Source organism: Diadema antillarum, unplaced genomic scaffold, assembly GCF_040938485.1.
Source record: "Diadema antillarum isolate AM-2024a unplaced genomic scaffold, OU_Dant_1.0 seq00001863_RagTag, whole genome shotgun sequence".
In the NCBI taxonomy this organism is placed as follows: domain Eukaryota; kingdom Metazoa; phylum Echinodermata; class Echinoidea; order Diadematoida; family Diadematidae; genus Diadema; species Diadema antillarum.
This window is the reverse complement of record NW_027272533.1, coordinates 34855-54796: the sequence shown is the minus strand read 5'-3', so window position 1 is coordinate 54796 and position 19942 is coordinate 34855. Positions and strand designations below refer to the sequence as shown.

General features: G+C 40.4%; 1 protein-coding gene across 1 annotated transcript in view; it reads right to left on the bottom strand.

Moving 5' to 3' along the window:
- Positions 1–19942, bottom strand: part of LOC139712826 (protein phosphatase EYA1-like) — a 134254-nt gene that overhangs the window by 97711 nt on the left and 16601 nt on the right. Inside the window, exon 2 of the mRNA XM_071624616.1 lies at positions 4787–4862. Within this exon, the coding sequence (XP_071480717.1) occupies positions 4787–4833 (47 nt within the window). The 5' untranslated portion in view covers positions 4834–4862. The remainder of the gene's footprint in view (positions 1–4786; positions 4863–19942) is intronic.

Here is a 19942-nt window from a genome sequence, read left to right as displayed (position 1 = left end):
TTTATATATTTGTAGACATAGTTTTTCTTTCCTTGTTGTTAATACCTATATAAAGAAATATACAAATATATACGTGCAAATATATAAATAAAGCATATTATAAAGTCTAAGAAAAAAAGTTTATTTCCATTAATTCCAAGAGATGTTCATGCATTACATTTATAATGTATCAAAGTGATGTGTCAATAATATACCCGTAGTGACATCTTTCAAGTGAATATGCCATGAAAAATCAGAAACACTGGGCGGAAAACTTCTGGTAATAAAGTGAAAAACATGATAAACCTCAAGCAAAATTAACCCTTCGCTCAAATAAAACAATTATACCGGTATTAAAAAATTAGAAAAGCACTCGGAGAGCGCAGACCTCCACCAAGCAGCTTACTTCCACCCATATTACACACGGATGCTGAAAATCACCCAATTTTCCAATATAGACGCCATTTGTTTACGTCATCAGCTTCCAGCTGCGCGGCACCTTGCCTGAGCAGAGCACATGCCTTAGTGCGCATATGGAAACCTCAAATATGCGCAGCTTGAACTCCCAAGTTCATTGACCCTCAAGAGTTTACCAAAAGATTTTTAAAAATCCTTCAAAAACTAATACAAATTCCAAGATCACTACCACAATTCAACCATCTGTTCATTGGGTCAGCTTCAACTTTTCCTGTAAGTTTCACCCAAATCCATTTGCAACTTTTTGAGTTATTTTGCAAACAAACAAACAAATAAACAAACAAAAACATAACCTTCTTCATTGGTGGAGGTAAGAATAAGAAAAAGACTAAACAGCATGTGAATTTCTTACCCTGTGAATCATAGGATTCCATTTTTGTTTTGGAGCAACCTGAGTCCTATGTGGAGTCAAGAGGTTTATCCTTGGACAATACAAGGGCTATCCAACAAATAATCAAAACAGAGCATGATGAGCATGAATTATACTGTAACGCAACCAGATATTTTTACGGTATGAAATTTTCATGAATTGGAGCCGATGGTCTTTCTTTTGCAGAATGAAATTTTTGTGAATTGGAGCCAAAGGTCTCTTATCATGGCCACAAAAAAAAAAATTCCCGCATTGTCACTGGCATTCAACGCATACACATAAAAAACGTAGACAAGAACTTTTGCGTGCTATTTTAATTTTGTGAATCTTGGCTTTCGCGAAATTTCGCAGAAATTAAAAATGCATGTGACCATTCCAGGTTTTACAGTTGATAATAATATACCAGGTATCTTCTCAATACCTTGCAGTTTCCAATGCATTTATACATAAATATAAATTTTGTGGCAAAATGGCAGGCAACATGCTCTGGAAGGGAGAAAGAGAAAAAAAAAAACTGCTCAAGAAACTCTCATGATGAATAATTTCCACTTGAAACCCAAGCCATGTTTCTGGGCAGCGAATCCAGCTAATCTCCCACTGGCCGGCGGCATCGGTCAAATGAAGTCCTCATCCCCTTGGACAAGTTGTATACGATGAAATGTTATTTGCCCATTTTGTGTGTGCAAAAATAACAGACAAACACACACATACACACACACTGACACAAAACAATTTTAATCTCTCGAAACCTGTAACAGAGAGGTCCTAATTGATGGTTGGGAGTGGATTAGTTTCAGTTTGGCCCTGTGCGGTGTGGTATCACGTGTGAGAATTATGTAACCAAGCACCCCGGTGTGACTTTCATCGTCCCCATTCCGGACTCCAGGACTTAATCTAAAGTGTGTTTGGTATCAAAACACTGTGACAATTCATACACACGCACCGCACATACACACAAACACACACACGGAAGAAACTAAAATGAATGAGACTTTTAAACATGAATGCTAAGCTGACAATTTGCAGACACTGTTTTTTTTCCCCCGCTCGCTCACTTACCTCCCAGAGCTGGACAGCGCATTTATCCGCAGAGCCGACATGGCCGATAATTATTACTTGATTAGGCGTTAATGCACCAGGTAGAAATCTCCCAAGCCCCTCTCGCTTTAGTGGGCCGGGGCCTCGGCCGATATTCCCGTTCAACGCCGAGTGAAACTGCAAACCGCCGCCCCTGTCAAAGTGTCGTAATCAGGGGGAACGCGATACACGGCTCCGATGAAACACCCGCTTTTTTTTTTCTCTCTCTCCCGGCCCTCTCCTTACTTTCACTGGTCGTCTCCCGAGAATACATACCAGGCAAACTCTTGCTAAAAAATAGATAAAACTCCTGCGTGTAAAGGAAGTATAGCATTGCAGAAAAGTAACCTCCCTTTCCTTGTTTGCATTGTCTCCTCTTACTCTCTCTCTCTCCCTCTCTTTCTCTCTCTCTCTCTAGTCTTCTTCATGTCTCCATAAAACATAAGGGTCTATAGTCCAAGTGATTTATGAGGTGATGGCAGTAATTAGCATATATACATATTCATGAGTTGGGCCTGGCAACTCCGCCTCCCAGATTAAATTAGGCCAACCACGCATTTTTTGTACACACTCTTGGAAAAAGGGGGCGTGGTGCTGGCTCAATGCACTCTTTCTTTCTTTTTTTCCTCATCTCATGATTGAGGATCTCAATTCTGATTGGTCCTCATTAGCATTACATTGATGAATATTAATTTGGGCATCTCCTGTCCCATACAATGCCACACTCATTTCTGAGCCAAACTTATGATAGTAGATATCTCTTGATGCATCTCTGCCATGACCTGCTTTGTTCTGGCACATCATCCACGTTCAAGTTTCTAGCAGAAATTTCTCATCTATCATTTACCCACTTTTTATGTCACATCTAAACTGGATAAACCCAGATATACCACTGGTATCTGAATTTTGAGACAAATTTGAACATCATGGCTTATGCCCCCATTTGGTGAGGATGGCATTCCACAGTCTGTCTTCAGTCAAGGTCGACTTTCAATTAGGCCAAGTCATCAAATTTGATTGCAGGCAGTCAGTACATTCTGAGAAAGCAAGTTTGAGTTTGCCGGTAGGGAACTAAAAGCTGCATATTAAGCTGCACAAGATGAGAAATTAATATAGCTTGTCCATTCCCTCCTGATATGCCTCTATTGGCATACTGTATACCATGCAGCAGTTGTGCCTCTTCATGCCTAAAACCTTTGGGTGCATTTACCAACTCACTTCTGCCACAAAATCAAGGTTTCCAAACAACTTTCAGGGAGTTTTAGGCACATGATAAAACACAAAGCTCTTTGAAATGCCCAAAAAAAGTGTGATCACAAATGTGTTTGAGCCAGAAGCATGTTTCTGTGATGATGATAAAACGCAGAGTCATTTTGAAATGTGTCTACAGCTCGAACCTGCTCACGCCAACCACTGCCAACTACAGCTGCACACATCCCTGCTCCTCAGGTCAAACTGCACAGTGAAAAGACCTCTCTCTCAACTCACGACGGAGATAAAAAAAATGCAACAACTCGAGAAATGCGATCCGAAAGGTGTTTGCGTATGTGTTTTGATAGTGGGTATTGAAACGTGTTCCAAATATGGGAAAGATGATAAACGCAGCCCATGTCATTTGAAAAGATATGATCTACCATCCCTATTATATCCCGGTTGGCATGAACAAAACGGGAGAGGGCAGCATTTATAAATGAGGGAGAAAAAAAAAATCACTCTCGACAGAAATCATCTTGTATTGACATAATGATGGAACATACAGGCAACAGTTTGTCTTTTCTTTCTCGGGGGAAAGATTTCACGTGTTTCTTCTTGTCGTTGTGTTCCATTTTGTGTTTACCAAAGGTCTACAGGAGATCAATACATTAACCCGTTGAGAACGAGTCTCGAGTATACTCGGGCAGGTGTCTATGGGAAATGCGTGTTGTAGCAAAATCAGACCGTCCTCAACGGGTTAAAGGGAGTTAATATCTATTACTCGTTGAATGAAACATGAGACTGAGCAGATACTTAAAGAAGAAGAAGAAAAAAATGCAAATGTCCCTCCTGGGGGCCAGTTCTGCAATATGAATTATTGAGGTACTGAAATGTTTTGTTACAAAGTTGATACCTCTACAGAAACATACACATGTATACAAACACAAACACAACCACAAACCACAAACACAAACACACCCCCACACACCAATTCTGCAGGTACCCCTGCCTTGATCGTATGACTACAGTATAGGGAAAGGTCGAAGACAGTTGAGGGCCAAGCAGCTTCTCAATTAATGAAGTCCCGACGAGTTTCAACGAAGTGTCCGGCCAGCCATCTGCTCTTAAATGACCAGCAGTGACCTGCCTCAAGCCGTACCACTTACAAGCCATCCCGCAATGTGGCTTACCCTCGCACAGACAAAATAATTTCGATTATATCTGATATAGACACTGTTACAAATTTGCCAGAACTACAGGTAGTTGGTGAATTTTCCACAGGGATGTAGATTCACGGGTATGCCAATTTTGTTTGTAAGTTCTCTTTTGTTTCTAAGAGACACCTTCACGGAGCCAGAGTAACTGCAAATTCCAAATGGCCGTCAGAAGATGGCATGACGTTGCCAAATTGATCATGTGATATGTGTCATGATGGGCTGACCTGGATCACACGATTCCTTTAAATAGCAGAGGATCATCAAGTGTTGACCAAAAGGCTGAAACAAACCTCAGCTGCATTTGACAGACCAAACAACTTCACCTACATGTGGCTCGCACAGAGCAAAAAACAAAATGCAATTAAAAACAACAAGGACAGATAATAACAGTGATATCAACTTATAAAGCCCAGAATCTGCATAGATAAAACAATAACAACAATCCAAACAAAGTGACACATAGAGAACTCACCTGTAATACTGTGAAGGGAACTCTGACTTGGGCTGGCGAAGGTTCATGTCCAATGAACTTTGACCCGAACTTGACCCTGTTGAGAAACCCACGCAGAGAGAACAAGAAAATTGGTTATCCTATAGAGTAAAGACAATCACTTATTAACTGGTTTAACAAAGAGAAAAGATGGAAAAAGCCTGTACAAACTTTCTCTTTCTTCCAGAAGGTAATTTCTTTAATTCTTTCCTTTTCGAGGCTAAACCTAACCCCTCGGTGATGAACATGCTTGAACAGAAGCCAGATGATTTGTACCATCAGTGAGAACAGCACTCTGTGGAAGCATCATATTGTTTTTTAGAAGATGATGATTGAATTTAGTTGAATAAACAACAACATCACCATCACGCTGGCATTTACATAATGTGGCAATTCTCGGAATCTGTGGTGTCAATTTGACCTCGATGAGATAGGGTTGAGGGGAAGGGAACTGGCATGCCCTCAGAAAGTGTCCTCTCCAGGTATATAATGTCGCACTTGTTTCTTTGTTGTTGTTTTTTCCTTTTTGCCAATGTGATGTGATACTCATGTAGACTCCATGATTAAGATCAAACTGTGTGTGTCATTTAAATCATTCTAAATCTTCTGAAAAAAAATGATCATAATATGCAAGAATGGAAAAATCCCATTTGCAATGCCCATTCATGCACTTTGCAGTCCATCAAAAACTGCTTACACTGTCCAGCTGTAATGAATGATAGACACCTTGACACCTTGTACTTGTAGTCCAAGGTGATTACTACGGGCCTAGATCTCTTTGGGTAAAGACTGAATTTGTCATCTTTGCAGGGCGTCATCCTCCACTGGAATCATCTTTGTGGATTGCAGTAAAAGTATCAAATTCAGGAAATTCGGCAAATGGTCTTATTTCCCACAACAAGCGAACAAATCACAGCAATATAAACACATACACATTCACTTCTATTCATCTCTATAGACATACAATTGTCATTGCAGAGAACCCCAACATCTAATCATCAGCCAACATTTGGTTTCTAAAAAAAAAAAAAGCTTCTAATCTGTCATGCAAAGAGTTGACTTGTACTCATGCCTCATATGTTTTATAGTTTTTACTGTCTGATCCTTCACACTGAATAAAAAATAATGTTCTACTTGGAAATTCCCATGACAGTATGCAAATGAGGATTATGTAATTGCAATATGGGTGAGTTAAAAAAAAAATGTGCCATGTTGCCGGTTCACTTACGTTCTAACAGGCTAGCGGAACTGACGGTCATATTGTAAAACCATTAACCTCACACCATCACACTATAAATGGTTAGGCGACAAAACATGCCAATCACAAAGTTTTGCAGGCATGACCGACAAGATAATGAGAACCTGTCCACTATCCACTGACCACTGTCCACTGACCAATGACCACCTTCAGATACAGTGTATCTGTTGTGTTTCCAGTATAGAACTAGAAGGCAGTAACTCTGCAGACTTTGAATATACACATTGTATGAATAAATAAAACTAGCATACCCCAATGGTTCATCACTTTTAATGACAAGGAAAAGAATATAATCATTTGATCCTTCCCCAACCCCAACCCCCGTCCGAAAAGGAACAGCGACAAACATGAATGTCTGTGGTCATGAATATACTCCAAAAGATATCAAGTGAACATACTATTTCTGGAACTAAAAGATGTCTGTTTGAACACATCACAAGACATACATTGTAAAAACAAAATGTGGTATTCCATTGTATGGATATAATACCACAGCTCAGAAATGAAAGAGGTGACAAAAAATGCAATAAGGCAAAGATAAAGGAACATGTATCATTTTTGAGATCTTCATTGATGAAAGAATGCTGATCTATGATAAGTAGACATGTTTACTGTAATGTTCATACTACCAGACCACAACCTACACCCCATCTTCTAATAACATGTTCTATGTTTACATTAACCACCAAGCTTTCCCCCCTCACTAACTTCTACTGATAACGCAATCCCTCTTTCCTTTCCCAAGCTGACCACATAGATTAACTGTCTCCACTTGATTGACAAACATGCCCAAACAAACTTGTTAAATGAGCTCCTACTGCAGACTGTGTATATACTCCCAGTTTCAACAATAAAGTCTCACTTATCCTCCCAACTACCACTGAGTGAAGTTCTATCCATTGCCTCTGAGTATCCAACTATCTGTACTCTATAGTAACATATAGACAGCGATACAACAAAGTTAACGTATCACCCCGAAATATTACATTGGCGACAAGGATTAAGACGAGGACAACGAGGATACAGTCAATGTAACCATGGCGACATCGATGACGCTTCCACCGTTTCTCCCAGATGCCGACCCTGTCGAGTGCTCATCTCGGTGGACAGCATGGCTTCAGAGCCTCGAATTCTACTTCGACGCTGCTGAAATCACACAAGCCGCCAGAAAGAAAGCTCTCCTTCTTCATCACATGGGAGCAGCTGCCCAGGGCATCTTCACGCAGACGATAAGGCCGCAACTCGCCGCCCAAACGCCTCCCTTGGCAGAGACATATGCCAACATCACCAGTGCATACAAGGCGTACTTCGCACCGAGCATCAATGTTGATTTCGAAGTCTACCGGTTTCGCCAGGCAAGACAGCTTGAAGAAGAAACTGTTGCTCAATATGCCGATCGTCTTCGGTCATTAGCCGCCCGTTGCTCCTTTCCCGACATGAACGCGGAAATAAAATCGCAAATCATTTGTAGCTGCCTCGACCCCGGACTTCGACGTCGTGCTCTTCGCGATACCACTCTAGACCTCGCAAAGCTGCTCATCCTAGCCAGAACTCACGAAGCAACGGAGCAGCAGGCGCGAGAGATGGAAAAAGGACTGAGTAATCTAAAAGTTGACGGTTTAGCGGCAGCTCACCTCATCGGTCGATCACGCTTGACACCGAAACAGCAAGCGTCGACATCGTGCTCCAATTGTGGTAGGAAACACACTGACAGAGATACATGTCCAGCTCGCGGAAAGACATGCAATCACTGTGCAAAGCGACATCACTTCGCGAAAGTATGCCGTTCTCGGATTGCTGGGAAGCCGCCATATCGTCAGCAGCCTGACAGATCTGACGACGACTCCCGATCATCTCGCTTTCGCTCACATCACGGAAATTCGCACCGTGACCGGAAGAGCTCCAGTGAACGCTCTCATGATTCGGACCGGCATCGCCGCAGTGACTGGCGATCCTCATTCTCGAATAGCCGACATCGTCGTCGTGGAAAGGAACGTGTCCGTCACCTATCCCGTGACTCGTCATCGTCATCGGAATCCTCGCAATACAGTGATGACAACGCCTTCTTTGTTCACTCAGTTCGAGAGAACAACAAGCTGCCGAAAGCCACAATAACAATCAGTGGTCAACCGATCGATCTCATTGTTGACACGGGATCGAGCATCAATATTCTCCGTGAGCAAGACTTCGCCAAACTTTCTTCGAAAATGCGGCTGCACCGCACACACATTCAGTTATTCGCTTACGGCTCTAAGCGCCCTCTCCCAGTCAGCGGGAAATTTCGAGCTTTCGTCACGGCCGTCGACAAGCGCCTCGTGGAAGCTCAGTTCTATGTTGTGCCCGGACACTCATACTTAACATCTCTTCTGAGTTTCAACACAGCAGTTGCACTCGGACTCATGAGATTCCATAAGTCGGTACAGATCGTCAATGCCGCAAGCCCTAACCACCGCGACCACGTCAACCATCTACGTGCTGAGACCACTTCTCAACGCACCGACAACGAGAGCTTCCGCACACACGATACAGTGAAGACGCAACGCACCGACGACGACAGCTTCTGTAGACGCGACACAGCGATGAAACAATGCGCTGATACAGTGAAGACACAACGCGCCGACAACGACAGCTTTCGCAGACGCGATGCAGCGAAGAAACAACGAGCTGAGCGCCTCGCCGACACTAACCGACAACCAAGGAAGCGAGCTATCGCAATCAGCAACCACGTTCTTGTCAAGCGAGCGATGCGTTCCAAGAAAAACAACCCAGCGAGTCACAATCGCAACTCCAAGTCCTACTCCCGCTACGACTACGACCACAACCATGATCAGGACCACGATTTCAACAGCAACCCTCCTAGCGTAGTACCCCGTGACCAACGACAACGCGATGAGCTACAGACTGCGAATTGGCAACAATATCCCCGACGAGACCGACATCCACCCGACAGATACGGGTTTGGCGTTCCAAATTAAGTTTGAACTGTTAATAAGTAAACTGGACATGAACTCAATTCACTTCCTAATTTAACTTGGCGCGCATAATTTGTGGAACAATATGGACGTACATATTGATAAGCTTGAACACAATTTAAGACTCAAATGTATAACACAAATAGCGGACACTTTGAACTCAGTTTTATGGTCGTTCTTTTTACACGAACAACTTTGTGACAATTTTGGAGATACATCTATGCGTCAAGCGTTAAATGATAATACAGTGTGTATGTGCAAATTATAATGTAACTGACGATCCAGTGATCAATTGTGAGGACGTCAAGCCAAGAACGTCGAGTGTATCAGCTTTTTTCTATTTTTTTTTATTTCAGCTGTTTCAAAGTGATCAAAATGTGTAGGTTTTGCATTTAAATTCTTCATAACAATGTTCATACATGTAGGCTCCTAAAACCAATTTGCCTGATTATTATTCCGACCTGCAATTGTAAAGCAATTCATGACAAAACATATAGTGTTTGAGTATTATTTCTTTTTATGACCACTGCAAAAAGAAAAAGAAAAAGAAAAGAGAGAGTAAAGATAAAACAAAAATGATAATAATTATGTAGCGGAGCTTATACTGTAGCAACAAATCATGACACTTTTTAATTATGTGATAAGAACTTGTATAAAATGTAAATATCTTTTGTTCATTTTATTATGACACCTTTAATCATGTGATAAGAACTTGTATAAAATGTAAATATCCTTTGTCCATTTCATTTTCATCATTTTCATAAGTTCTCTTGGCACCCTCATTATTCTGCATACACTGCCCCTCTGTCATTTCACAACTTTCCTATACACACCCGTTGCATCCCACCTTTCTCTATCCCTCTGTCTCCATACACCAGAACCTTTCTTTGCCACAACGCATGACTCATAAACTTTGATCTGCAACGTGCACTCTTCAGCCTCTTTTTTTTTTCATTACTCTGTTTTGTTCATAGTCATTCTCCCTGTCCTCTGTTGTTCAGTGTCTTTCATCATCATCATCGTCATCATCAAAAAAAAAAAAAAAAACAAGGGAGAGAAGTAATGTTCATACTACCAGACCACAACCTACACCCCATCTTCTAATAACATGTTCTATGTTTACATTAACCACCAAGCTTTCCCCCCTCACTAACTTCTACTGATAACGCAATCCCTCTTTCCTTTCCCAAGCTGACCACATAGATTAACTGTCTCCACTTGATTGACAAACATGCCCAAACAAACTTGTTAAATGAGCTCCTACTGCAGACTGTGTATATACTCCCAGTTTCAACAATAAAGTCTCACTTATCCTCCCAACTACCACTGAGTGAAGTTCTATCCATTGCCTCTGAGTATCCAACTATCTGTACTCTATAGTAACATATAGACAGCGATACAACAAAGTTAACGTATCACCCCGAAATATTACATTTACAACAACCAGCACACAGACATCTCTACTGAGAGGTAGTGTATATGATTCATGAATTTTAAAAAAATGGTATGAGTTTCTGGATATCTGATCTTACTGTCTTTTTGATCTTTCTCGTAACAACCACAAATGCATTATGAACATTGGGAGTATACACATCATGCTACAGAAACGTGTGACAAAACTGATCCACTTGCACTGCAAGCTAGTGATGCGGATGTGTAACCACGGCAACATACACACACACCAGAGGTTCACTGCAAAGAAGGAAGAGGAGGAGGAGGAGGAGGAGGAGGTGGTTTGGGGACCAGCACAAAAGGCTCACCTGGGAAGTTTTCAAGAGAGGAGGCATAGCTACTGTCGGACGCACTAGGAGTAACGCTGTTACTCAGCGGCTCCGCTTTGACTGTAGAGGAGGGTGTGGTTATTTTTGAGGGGTGGAGAAATGGAATCATATTTGGGGGTAGTGGATCGGTTACATGGTGGGTGTGGTTGTTAGGGTGGCACAATTATATATTGACGAGTATTGCATTTGTTTCCATGTTATCAGCAAAATGAACCACAATTAATATGGGAATATTTGGTGTGTGAACGAAGGTTAGAATACATTGCAAGAAGAGGGGTGGGGGAGAGAAGAATGGGTGTTAGGGAAGAAATATGATTTTAATTTGGGGGAAAATATGAAATCATGACACGCAACAAAGCATTAAGAAGGGATTGTTCCAAGTTTGTAAATATGAAAGAGAGGTAACAGAAAAGGAGAGAAGAAAAGATGAGCAAGTGACAGAAGTGAATGATACAAAATGTGTGGCAGAGAGAGAGAGAGAGAAAGATATAGGAAATTACAACACACATACAGTTTTATGTCGAGATGGGTGGGGGAGAAGCCGTGTTTAAGAAAGTAAACACAGTCAGTGCAGGAGATGAAAGAGAACAGGCAGGCATTTAATGAAACATCAATGGTTATTGCGTGATTGCGAAGATGAGCATCACACACATGTTCAGCAGCAGGCGGTAGGAAGCCAGGTGATACAAAATAGTGTTAGTATTGGGAGAGAGAAAAGTATACAAGAAGCATCTTAATCGATGATCATTTCTTTCATTGCATCCACTCTTGGTTTTCTGCAGCTAATGGTAGGGCTATAGTTTAAAGGTCCTGTTTAGCTTTGGAAACAGTGATTTAAAAAATGTTCAAGATATCACATTTGATGCATATGTGTAGGTCTGTTGCATCACAAAACATCCTACCATATAACATTTTTGCAAAAAAGCCTAAAATATAAGGAGATGTAAGTAATTTTCTCAATAAACCATAACTGTTGACGGTTTAGTCTGGAAACATTTTTATTATAACTATTGTTCACATTTTGTGTATTAACAATACTTAACATCGATTATACAGATTTTTACAGTGGTTGTTTCCATCCCTAACTCACATTTCAGATCTGTTTTAAAGCACTAATGCCAGGTTTTTGTTTCATCTGCAAATGGTAAATTATGCCTTTACATCAGACTCACCACAAAAACAAAAACAAAAACAAAACAAAAAATCAAAATTTTGCAATGGTTCTATTTTCTATAACATTCCCTGCAAACTAAATAGAAAACAATGGTACTAAATGTAGTAGCTTTTTGATACATCTATAAAGCCATTAAAGACACATTTATCGATAAAATGTAATGTTCTATCATCAACCTTTTTATTTTACGTAGCCCTGTTCCATGCACAGTGTATCTAATTGTCATCTTGCAAAGCAATGAACGATACCTACAGTATTTCTTCTTCTTTTTTCAGCTGAATTTCTAGTCATTGAGATTAATTGGTATTGTGCATGGTCTATGAATTGCACGTTCTTGACAATATTGATGGACCCAAAGTGTTCCACAATAGAAATATCAGATGAATTGGAATCTCATTGTGTAGGAGGTGTGCGTGTGTGTGGGGAGGGGGGGGGGGGGATTGCTTAATTCCACGCAATAAAGAGGACATTTTCATGCAAAATTAGAACGTTTTAAGCATGTGCTAAATTAAAGAGGGTTGGGAAAACGAGAGAAAGAAATCATTGCTAGCAGGCTTGTCAATTTTGATAACCATTCTGATTTCATCTGAAGGCTTGGCACTCGGCCTGATGGACAGATGGTAACATGATCATACGATAACTGACTTAATGAAGAGTGGTAGCGTCGACCTTGTTCACACCTAACTTTTCCCCAACATTGCCCAGACCCAGTGCTGGCTATTTCACTCTATCTCTCTCATGGTGATAGTGTCTCTACACAGAGGAAATGTAGAGGCATCTTTTGTTGCCATACAAGGAAGTTAGAGTGGCATATTGTAGGGGGAAACAAACAAATATATTGCATTTTTATGAAATCTGGTATGTACAGGCACAAGAAAATTCACAAGATTTCGCTCAAATGGCAATTGAGTTAAAATCCGTTGAGGACAGACTGATTTTGCTACAACAACGAGCATTTCCCACAGACACTTACCCGAGCATATTAGGGACTCATCCTCAATGGGTTAACATATTGACAGTTTGACTACTACTGAGCGATTTCACACAGCATCCCAAGGGGGGGGGGGGGGGGGTGGTCTTCCATTGCAGTTACATAATCATGATTCTCCTGGATTTTTATGCAGTTAATCCTTCATTTGCTTGACAACCACTAAAAAGATGAGTTGCCTTGAAGTTGCATGGTGGAATCAGATCTTCCTATTTCATGGGGGGGGGGGGGAGGATCATCACATTATCATGTGACAGCCTTGATGTCTCTTTAGCAGCATCATGGTAAAAAATAAGTGAGCTCTCCAAGATCGAACTACAGTACAAGTCTTTTCACATCAGCTGAACAAAAATCCAAGCTCCAGAGTTTGAACTAACAAACAGTAAAGGTCTTTTCACATCAGCCCAGTGAAAATCCAAGCTAAAAATTTCTTTGCTATCACAAATTAGTGCACTAATTCATTTCTTATTCACATCAGCCCAAAGAGAATTGGCCAGAATTTTTTTTGAGCTATTTTTATATAAACTGCATTTACGATATTGCCCGCGCGATCAATCTCGCAAATGTGCAGGCTGCAGCCGAGTGCAGGCCACACACGCTAAGCATGATGGGATGTACCCCGCTTATTCCCTCAAGAGAACACAAATTTTCAAACAGAGTGTTATTTTGCTATTTTATTATGTTTTTTCTGAATTTCCAAGTTAGACCTGAAAACATTTCTAGATCAGATCTTTCAAATTAACATGTGAATTGGAATTCACATTTAGTAGTGCACTATTTCCAGATTGGGATAATTTCCAAAATCAGAAATAGCGCGCTATTTTGAAACCGCAGGCTGATGTGAAAAGGCCTTGTGAGGAATTACCATTACTTACATCCTGTGAGCAAAAAATTACACTAAAAACAGCCATGGGACTTTAATAGACAATTCTTCCTAGGTGTCTACTGAATACCATTCCAGATGGGTAACCATCATTCATGACTTTTGGACGATTGTCACACTTTTGTTCAAATATTTACCAATCTGTCTTTCGGGGGGTTGATTTGGGTCCAACATTGCATTTATTCTATCTTTCCTCATGCAGTGTTGATAACAATTTGCAAACGTAACAGTTTGTAGCTAACCTTATTTGTTTTCTAAGCAAAATCATGTAACAGACCTGGGTATGATACGGTACTGGTATATCATGATAAATTTTCTCACGACTTCTGGCAGAGGTTTGTAACAACCTTGAGGGCAGTACATGCTCAGATCTGATGAATTTGATTATCACAAGACCATTGTGACAAGGTGACGAATATTCCAATCATTCTCAAAACTGGCAACTTTCTTTTTATTTGGGGGGGGGGGGGTTAAAATATTGTGTGACAGAGCATGGTAACATGTCAAATATTCAATGATTCTTTTGAATCATATACATGGCTGCAATTAGGAGATCGGGACTTTCAATTTACTGTATAAAGTTCGACGGCTGCTTCACAAATTGGAGGGGAAAACTTTACGAGTGTGGCTCAACAAGGCAAACAGGAAGCATCTTGAAACAGAATATACCAAGCATCCTGTTGTCATGTTATAATCTTTCGTGTTTTTGCAACATTTCTACAAAATACATCACTTTATTCCAACATCCCCTCCCCCTTCCATATCAACATTGGTGGGGGGGGGGGGGGCGGGTGGCGGCCAGAAAACATCCAATTATGTCAATAACAAATATGGTTGCACAACATCTCTCGACCAATCACTGGATTGCCGTTAACTGCATACGAATGGATACCAGCCTACTCTACGAAAGTAATCTGGGATTGATTTCATGTGGAAAATTGAGGATTTTTACATGAAAAACACTTCCTACAGAGTCACCTCTTCATCAAACCTTGATAATGAGCTCCTATCTTCGAGAGGCAAGCCATGTTTCATTTGCATGACATCACAAATAAATTTGTAAAAATTCTACCAAACAATGTGCTCTACTCTTCCTGGCTTCTTTATAGGACGATGTTCAACTTAATAGATAATCCAGAACATCACATTGATATGCTATGTATACTTTCTGTAACAGATTGGCATCTATATAGTTTTATATTTCTTCCCTTATCCCCTCCCCCTTCCCCTCCCCATAAGTGAGACAACATACCCACATTTTTTATCTCATCAAAACAAGTGATGATATGTTATAAAGAGTAAAAGTTTATACCCAAAAATCTTGTCAGAGAGAGAGAGAAAAACAGAACTATACGAAGAATACACAAAGTCTCAATATTTTGCTGTTTTTCATTGCATTACTTGCATTTTAGTGAGTTTGTATTCTGCAAACTCATAATATTCACAGAGGTGTCACTCCAAGCAGAAATATGACAGTGAGCTTGAAAGCGTGAAAGAAGCTTCCACGATAACTTCGTCGGGTGTGAACAATGCTGCGGGCTCTTCATCTCCCTTTCAATTGCAATTTATGAACCCTCCTCGGTTTGTAGAGCAAATATCGAGTACTTTATAAAACAAACACAATTAAAGAATGATAACACTCGGCGAAAAAATCAATGTCAATACCGGCAGGTTGATGGAATGTAAACAATTGCAAATATACGCACACAGACCCACTCTCTGTCTTCATTTCATATGCAATCACGCATCTCACTCACTGACGGCTTTTCCTTGGTTACAATACTGGACCTTTTTAACAGAGTGGGGCTAAAGAGAAAGCAAAGGTGGCGGGGGGGGGGGATGTGAGGGGAATTGAGGGGAGTTGGTTTTAGGAGAATGAGGGATAAAAGCAAAGGAGAGTGTTATTTGCTATACGTCTGTGTCGTTTTAAAAAAAAAAAGGTGGTGTTGATTCATTAAGTTAGTGGGGGACACTTTGAGAGAAAAGCGTGGGTACACAGTAAAGCGTATGTGGATACACAACACATCCTCTCCAGTTTGATTCGATATACAGTTGTATACCTCTCTAGTTTGATTTGATATATAGTACCTCTCTTTCGCAGACCTTTCGTGAGCCAAGACTAGAGGTATCACTCTCAGAAACTCATTCCCAACAAAATACTCAACTACAGAAACCGCCCCAATGTGTACACAAAGAATATTTTTCTTGCAGTCTTGTCAATCATGCGTAGACTTCGAGGAACAACAAGCGAATTCCAAAAATAGCGATGAGATTTCATCTCGCTTTTGAAATCATGCTGTTCATCGATGTCTCTTGCATTCTACGGATGGATAAAAATCATTCAGATCTTTCTTGTTTCCATGCTGGGTATATAGTCAACTCCCATTTTCAACTACACAGGCCTCTTGAAGCTCACAGTCAATGCGATGCTTCCCTGATTGCACAGCTGAAAATTTTATGATCAGGAACCAAAGAAACTGACACTTTGCATTGTGGGCAATGATTTTGAGTCCATGGTATAAAAACTCTAGTGTTTCTTAAACATTAAACCACTTTCTTTACGGGTAAGAGAAAGGCTGCTAAAGAGGACAGTGATGATTATTCAATTCCTTCTCACATCTTTATGGCCACCACTACAAGTTTGTTTTTTGGTAAATGTTAAAATGCATTAATGATTCTTCCATGGACCTGGGGGTTTAAGTTGGCAACTTCATTCATTGTTGAAGTAAGAAGAAAGACAGTCTTCATATGCAATGGAAGATGAAAGTAAATAGGCTGTATGCATAGCCTCAACTCCCTCATGCTTCTTAATATTAAAAGTAATGCAGATTTTCTCCCATAGTTCTTTCCCTCTATTTAAAAAGCAACGGCAACAAAACAACAAGTTATGCTTGGTCAGTTGATGGCTTGAAACATTCACAATCAGGTATGAAAGCCTGCTGGATTTTGACTTCAGTCATCATCACTCTCGCCTCTACTTTACTCTCCACATGATGTTCTGAGAGAAAAGGGGGAGAGGGAGGGAGCAAATAACTAAACAACATCAAGATAAGTAGGAACTAGACATAAAATAGAGAGGGGGGGGGGGGAGAGAAAAAGGAGAGGATATTTCTGCACTCTTTTGTGGTGTGCCGCCTTCCAGCATACCTGTGCCCACCTGAACAAAGCAGGGAGACCGTGCTGCGGATCAGGCAGGAATGGGGTGAGGAGAGAGCTGGGCTTTGCTGATAGCTCGGGGGCACACCTGACCTGTCGCCCTCCCCCAAACCAGCCAAAAGCTTACTACTGCAGTCCTCATGGACAGACAGAAAGCAAAGGGAGGAGGGGGAGGGGGACTAATCACCATAACTAAGAATGAAGCCCAGCTGGTTTGCTGAAATAATTTGTCTGCTGTGAAATGCTCTTTCTTTGTGCTTTTACTATTTCATACAGCTGGAGAAATCCTTCCTTTTCAGGAGAAAACATTGATGCAGAACATGAAATCCCCTCAAGAAGAGCTATGCCATGGGTGCGTGTCATTTCTGAACGTGGTTGAACGCAGACATCCTACTAGTTTGATAAGCGTATGTTGCGTGACGATTGCATTGCACGCTTACGATTTTCTCTGATTCAGATCATATCCGTCTGGTCTGGTTTGTTTTGGGTACAGCCCCCTCCGAACTATATACACATCATGCAGATCTTGCTCGGAGACAACAGTCCTCCAAAAGGTCATACAAAGTGTGTTGCCATGACAACATAATGGGGAAGCTTGGAGAGACAAAGGAGAAAGAAAAAAACTTTCTTCTATCGCCTCAGGTTGTGTATGATGAAAGGTAAAAGAAATAGAAACATTGAGAGAGAAAAAAAGGAGAAATTGAGGGAGCATCGGAGCGGGAAGATGTGGTTTGGTCGGGAGGGAGGAGACAAAAATTACGCCAAAAAAAAAGAAAAGAAAGACACTTTCATCTCAAGACGTACGTCCATTAGGACAGCAAAGCAGACGATACAAGGATAATATTCTAAGATGAGTGAATCGGACACATTTCTTGGGGGACATAGAAGATGCATTCATTTAGGTTGTTGCCTTGACAACCATCAAAAAGCACACATCACTGAAGAATGAGGTGAGAATACTTAAAAACTCATAATATGACGTCCAAAATGAGAGATATCTAGGAAAGAAATAGTTGCGAGGTGGAGAGTGGTATACGAATGTCATAGAAATAGATCAGTGAATCTGTAATTGACAATGTGACATAAAAAGTGAAGGAAGGAAACATACCATTTATATAAAATCTATATATATATACATCCTGACAGAAGAAACAGAGAGGGAAGAATAGAGAGAGAAAAAAAGAGAAAAACATCAAAAAGGAGGGGTCTTGAGGTAAGGAAGGACCCAAAACGTCGCTTGCAGCCCAAAACAACAAGACAGCTAATTTAACCAGGCCAGAACGGTGAGTGATTTGCGGGGAGGTTTCGAACTACTGACGACTTGCTCTCCTCTCTCCAATCAACCTCCCACCCCCCCCCCCTCCATCCCTCAGCCTCAAACCGAAAAATAAAAATAAAGCCGAAAATAAGATGTATCCTCACAGGATATGATGATAGCAGGTGGAACCTAAGTTCATCCCTTCTAACAGATACTTCACAAATCTGCGACCGCATGCTCCCGATTTTTTTTTTTAATGCAGAGTACCCCTGCAGTACTCTTCCTCGCCTGGTCTATCTGCCACTGTGCTTGCACGTAAGAACAAGGCTGAGTACAGATGCATGTGGAAGATTATGATTCGTTATTCGGTTGAAAGGTTTTGTAGAGTTTTTGAAACCTCTACCTAATTCTTTGCCAAGTTGCCTTCACATCTTAGACAAGTTTTTTTTTTTTAAATGACAACGTGCAGTGTATCACAAAGGAAAAGGTAAAATCTTAAAATTTATCTCTTTTAGATCAATGTTCTCATCAGAGAAATATCTTTCATGACATAAAAAAGATAACAAATCTGAACAGCAATACACTGTCCCACAACCCATGCACATGCAGGTAAAGGTTTTTCGTCTCCATTAAGTAGAGGGTTTTGTTAAAGGACAAGTTCACCTTCATAAACATAAGGATTGAGCGATTGTAGCAATATTAGTAGAACACATCATTGAAAGTTTGAGGAAAATCGGACAATCCGTTCAAAAGTTATGAATTTTTGAAGGTTTTGTGCAGTAACCGCTGGATGAGAAGACTACTGCAGTGTATGAATAACTCAGATGTCACATGCGTACAACAATATAAGGAAAATATAAAGAGAATTTCACAAAATTTCATCTTTTGAAAAAAAGTACACATTCCCTTGACTCGTTACCGACATATGTTATGGGTAATATTATTCCCCCTGCCTTTAGAAAGAGACAAGTCAAGTGGTCTTTTATTATGCCAAAAAAGTGAAAATATGTTGAATTTTCTTTACATTTTCTTTATACTGTTGTACGCATATGACTCACAAGCTGCAGTAGTCTCCTCATCCAGCAGTTCCAACACAAAAATTTAAAAAATTGATAACTTTTGCATCGATTGTCCAATTTTCCTCAAACTTTCACTGATGTGTTCTACTTATATTGCTGCATTTTCTCAATCCTTATGTTTATGAAGGTGAACCTGTCCTTTAACATTTAGCTATTATAAAATAGCATGGGCATAAGTACTCAAGCAGGACACGTACGCCCATGCTTTTTTATCATGGCTACTACTAAAACACTGATCAATTCAGTGCTTGTTTACGTCGATGTAGGGCATTTTGTCAAGCAGTTGTATAAAAACCTCTCGACAGAAGTATTTCATGAATTTGAATTTAGCTATTTCATTATACGCCAGACACATTTGTAATTACTGCCATATCAGCGTAGCTAATCATCATTCGATTATCTTATCTTCAAATGTTCTTTGTTTTTTGAAACAGTTTTGAAAGTTTTAAATGCCCTGTTTTTTACTCACTTCATATGTCTATCTGTGCTGCATTTATGTGGCAACAAAAGAGGTATGATACCACTTTGTCATAAATATCCACATTGTGCACTGTTTGGGTCTAGTTGAAAACCATTAGGTCATAAATGA